The 4,412-nt window shown below is 35.1% G+C and overlaps 1 protein-coding gene across 1 annotated transcript; it reads right to left on the bottom strand.

Annotated features, from left to right (window-relative positions):
- Nucleotides 1-1,474: 1,474 nt before the first annotated feature.
- Nucleotides 1,475-3,914, bottom strand: LOC106308186 (CASP-like protein 1E1). The gene is made up of 2 exons (XM_013745322.1): nucleotides 3,506-3,914; nucleotides 1,475-1,966 (listed from the first exon to the last, which is right to left on the bottom strand). The coding sequence occupies exons 1-2, from the start codon at nucleotides 3,745-3,747 to the stop codon at nucleotides 1,636-1,638; spliced, it is 573 nt and encodes a 190-aa protein (XP_013600776.1). The 5' UTR covers nucleotides 3,748-3,914; the 3' UTR covers nucleotides 1,475-1,635.
- Between the last annotated feature and the right edge of the window lie 498 nt (nucleotides 3,915-4,412).

Raw genomic sequence — 4,412 nt, 5'->3', positions numbered from 1 at the left:
ATGGAGATACACAGAAACAGAGAGACAGACGAGTTGTGGGTCTCTCAAGAAAGTTACTTATGGAAAGTACTGTCTAATTTTGATATGGATCAAGCGAAGCAAGTCGCGACGCCTATTGGAGCTCACTTTAAACTTAAGTCTGGAACGGAGAAAGAACTAAAAGATCAGGCGGAGTACATGAGCAAGATTCCATATCAAAGTGCAGTGGGTAGTGTCATGTACGCTATGGTAGGAACGACGTTGGATCTCGCATATGCAGTTGGTTTAATCAGTAGATTTATGTCGAAGCCTTTGAAGGAGCACTGGCAAGCAGTGAAATGGGTTCTTAGATATATAAAAGGAACAGTTGATACTAGACTGAGTTACAAGAAGAAAGGAGAGTTTGTTATTAGAGGCTACACAGATTCAGATTATAATGGTGATCTAGATCAACGAAGATCAACATCGGGCATGGTTTTTACAGCAGGAGGAAATCCTATAAGCTGAAGGTCATCACTTCAGAAGGTAGTGGCTCTATCAACTACGGAAGCAGAGTACATTGCTCTGTCTGATGCAGTGAAAGAAGGTGTGTGGCTGAAGCGTTTTGCAGAAGAGCTTGGTTTTCCGCAAGATTCTGTAGAGATCTTCTGTGATTCGCAAAGTGCCATAGCATTATCAAAGAATGATGTATATCACGAGAAGACGAAGCACGTTGCAACCAAGTATCATTTTATTCGTGATCTCATAGCTGCGGGTGAAGTACAAGTTTTGAAGATAGCAACAGAGTACAATCCTGCAGATATCTTCACGAAGGTGTTACCAGTATTCAAATTCCGCGAAGCACTGAAGTTGCTTCGAATCTCCAAGAACTAAGTTTTTGAAGGAGGAGTGCTTGTGACCGGTAAAGGTTACAAGGATCGTCTGGTAAAGGACGGAGAAGAAGAACGTCTCGGTAAAGAGAAATGTGGTGACTTCATCAAAGATCTTCATCAGGTATGTACGAAGGTATCTTGTCTAAGGTGGAGATTTGAAGGTTGTAGACAAGATAGAGATACTCTACATGACTCGGAAGGTTTTAGGTTGATTGGTTAGATAGGATTATAGTTAATTCGGTTAAGTCTTGTAAGTCCAATTGAACCGGTCTCTCTCTTAGTAAACCGTTGTGTGATGAGAGTGAGTTAGCTCGTAGTATAAGAGCTAATGAGCTTTGGGTTAGGATTATGTGAGCTGATTAGGATTGTATCAGTCGCAGAGTTAGAGAGAGAGATCGTGATCGAGTCTGTAACGGAGCTCACTTGTGAGCGATTAGTGTTTGCTGGTTCGATCCCAGCTCCGGTGAGCTATAGCGGCCACACCTAGTTACCGGTGTGGTGCGGTGAACACCGGATCAACATATCACGTGTTGGTTCGAGGTTACGTCGAAGGAGAAGATCAAAGCGTGTTAGATCTTCACAGCGAAGAAAATAATTACATCAAAATATATGGCGAAGAAAAGAGCTTACTTCCGAAATTTGAATAAATGCTCACCGTAGAAAACGATTTCATAAAAAGCATTAAAAGCAAATTGACAATTACATGATTGTTGATGATGACTTCACACAACACAACACGACAAGAAGCGGAAGAGCTGCCGAAGAAACAGAAATATCACTTGCATTAAGGAAGCTTCATAGCATCAAGAACAACAAGAACCATAAACATAATTGCAGCGAGAAGAGTGATGGCCACCGAAGCAGCAGTTTGGTGACAGAATTTTCCCAAAACGTTACACACTTTCTTCCACATCACATGCTTGTTCCCTTGTACACCCATCAACCCTATTGCTCCGGCGGCTCCGGTGCTGGAAAATAGCAAAGCCATCATCACTAGATCACCTATCAACACCGCCATTATCAAGCCTTTGCTTCTTCTTCCTTTGCTGACCATCAGAATGGCTATTGAGATCGCTGTGTAACCGCAAGCTATGGCGTTTGCCGAAATGTTGAACCTACAACATTTGTGTAATTATATAAATTGTTAAGAGAATTTTTATTTCAAGATATAATTTTTTCACATTAATATGAAACTTTTATATTTATTAGATATTGTGTAAACTAAGTATATTTAACTTTTATTAGATTGGTTGAGTATTATTTAATTTATACACAAGATGGTGTTTTAACTAAAATAACTATATAATGAAACAAAAAGTATTGCTTAATTTCTGAATTTTATGAATTACTTATGTGATCATTAAAATTTGCCATAGAAGAGTCAAATGAAAAGTAATAAAACATATCAGCCAATCCGTAAATTTGTCTAGTTTTTATATTAAATTTTTTTATTTATTTCTGGTCATGCCAGCTAGAATTGTTACACTTTTAAGATTTGCTATGGTCCACTTTGTTGTGAAACCTTTTGGGTCGTTGGACATTTATGATGGGATTAATTAACTACAAATTTACTGTATACTAGTCGATTTGTCGACATTTTTATACTACTCTGTTTTTTTGGGGTCATAATATCATTATTTGTCTATGTACGTATACACAGACGCATAACACAATAGAAAAGGTCAAATAAATGGTGATTAAAGAAAATATTATTGTAATGATTGATTATTTATTTGTGTTTACTAGTTCAAATAGTTTTTTTTTTATACTAAACTTTTCATACTAGTTCAAATAGTTATTGTGAATTTTAAAAATTAAATAGTTATAATCTTATTGATCAATCACAGAATACTGTAAACACAAACAGTAACGAATTTTATTCCGGTACTCACTTTTGATATTTCGATGAAACACTAAATACATATTTTTTTATCACGAAAACAATTCAACATGAAAAACGCAAATGCATAAAAAACAAAACAAAATTTCTAACGTTCACAGAACATGCCATACCTTATGACGTCTTTATATTTACGTTTTGGTTTAGTATAGTATATATTTCAAATCAATCCACAACATAACAATATTCTTAACTGTGCCCTTTCTCAAAAAAAAGAAAAACATAACATTCTGAACTGTATTTTTACTTGCAAATTAAATTTTAAATTTTAGTTTCTTTGTTAGTTAAAACTAAGACGTAAATAGAAAACTATTTTATAATTAGAAAACTATAATTTGTTGTAAACATATGTTACAAATTTAAAAAAACATGATTTCTCAAACATTTTTTTAAAATAATTTCTTAAACATTTTACATCGAACGCATGCAAAGTTGTGTTTATAACAATCAAGGTCGTATAAATTTACAAGAGCGTTTTTCATAACGAGAGATAAAAAACAAAATTTTAAACAATAATATTCTTATCTAAATTTTAATTTATTTATATAATTTAAAATTTAAAATGAAATTGAATTGCTCATCAAAAAGACATTTTGTCTCAATATCACTCATAAATTTCTGAAATATTCTCAAGTAAAAAACTTCCAATGGAAAAACTCTGACACTCTTTCTTGTTTTGGTTTGCGGGAAGGAGAAATCCTTATAATTACAGCAAAAATAATGTGGAAAAGAGAAAGAAAAGAGAGATGCTTACACAAAGGCAGACAAGTAAGAGGCTTTGGCTGTTGCGGACACATCAAGTGGAGGCAAAGTTGGAATCAGCGTTATAGACACAACCTTGGTCTGTTTTGCGACACCAAGTACTGTTGCAGCGGTCAGTGATAGAACCAAAGCCAACACTCTCATCGTTAACTCAAGCCCTTCTCTCGAACCACTCTCCTTATTTCCCTTTTCCATCTCCAGCCCATTCAGATTGTTCTTGTGCTCGTGTTCCATTGCGTCTCACTTTGTGTAAAGAGAAGAGAGAAAGAGAGAGAGGAGTAATAAATGGTGGTCTTTTCCCAACTTCTCCAGCCCTCGAGGTGAGTAGAGAGATGTGAATTATATATACTACACTGCCATATTGGAAACACTTACTTAACACACATCAAGTGTGTAAATCAATAACGATGTCTACGTGGCTTTGAGTTTATGTGGCGCGAGAGAGATACTTAAGCTTACGAAAGAAATTAAATTATATAGATAGGTACAGAAAAATAAAGTGTGAACACATTGTGTATAAGACAAAAACATAACGGTAAATTACATTTTCATCGAAAATTGGGGGAAAGGGACAAAGTTGTGGAGTTTTCTTGACTTGGGATGTTCATTGCAAGTGTCAAATAAGGCGACATAGGTATGTACAAATCGATAAGCATCCGACTAAGTTTGAGATCAGTCTCAGTAGTTTGAATATGTAATATCGCACAATCATATACGGGCTTGTGATTAGGTATGGGATATACATTTTATTAATTTTTGAGAAATTTAAATACTTATAAATTGAGTAAGTCTTGTAGTCTCTATTTCGAGCAGTATGATAGGAAAATCCTGATTTCGACAGTAAAGATTCGGTTGATAGCTAATAACAAATTTTTGGTGTTGGCTTGTTAATTCTCGAT

Source organism: Brassica oleracea, chromosome C8 (assembly GCF_000695525.1).
Source record: "Brassica oleracea var. oleracea cultivar TO1000 chromosome C8, BOL, whole genome shotgun sequence".
Classification (NCBI taxonomy): Eukaryota; Viridiplantae; Streptophyta; class Magnoliopsida; order Brassicales; family Brassicaceae; genus Brassica; species Brassica oleracea.
This window is presented reverse-complemented; position numbering and strand designations above follow the sequence as displayed.

Excerpts from the sequence above, each read along its gene's own strand:
- LOC106308186 (XM_013745322.1), bottom strand. The coding sequence starts at position 3,747 with ATGGAACACGAGCACAAGAACAATCTGAATGGGCTGGAGATGGAAAAG. Across the intron at positions 1,967-3,505 it reads TCTTACTTGTCTGCCTTTGT|GTTCAACATTTCGGCAAACG; the intron begins GTAAGCATCTCT and ends CAAATGTTGTAG.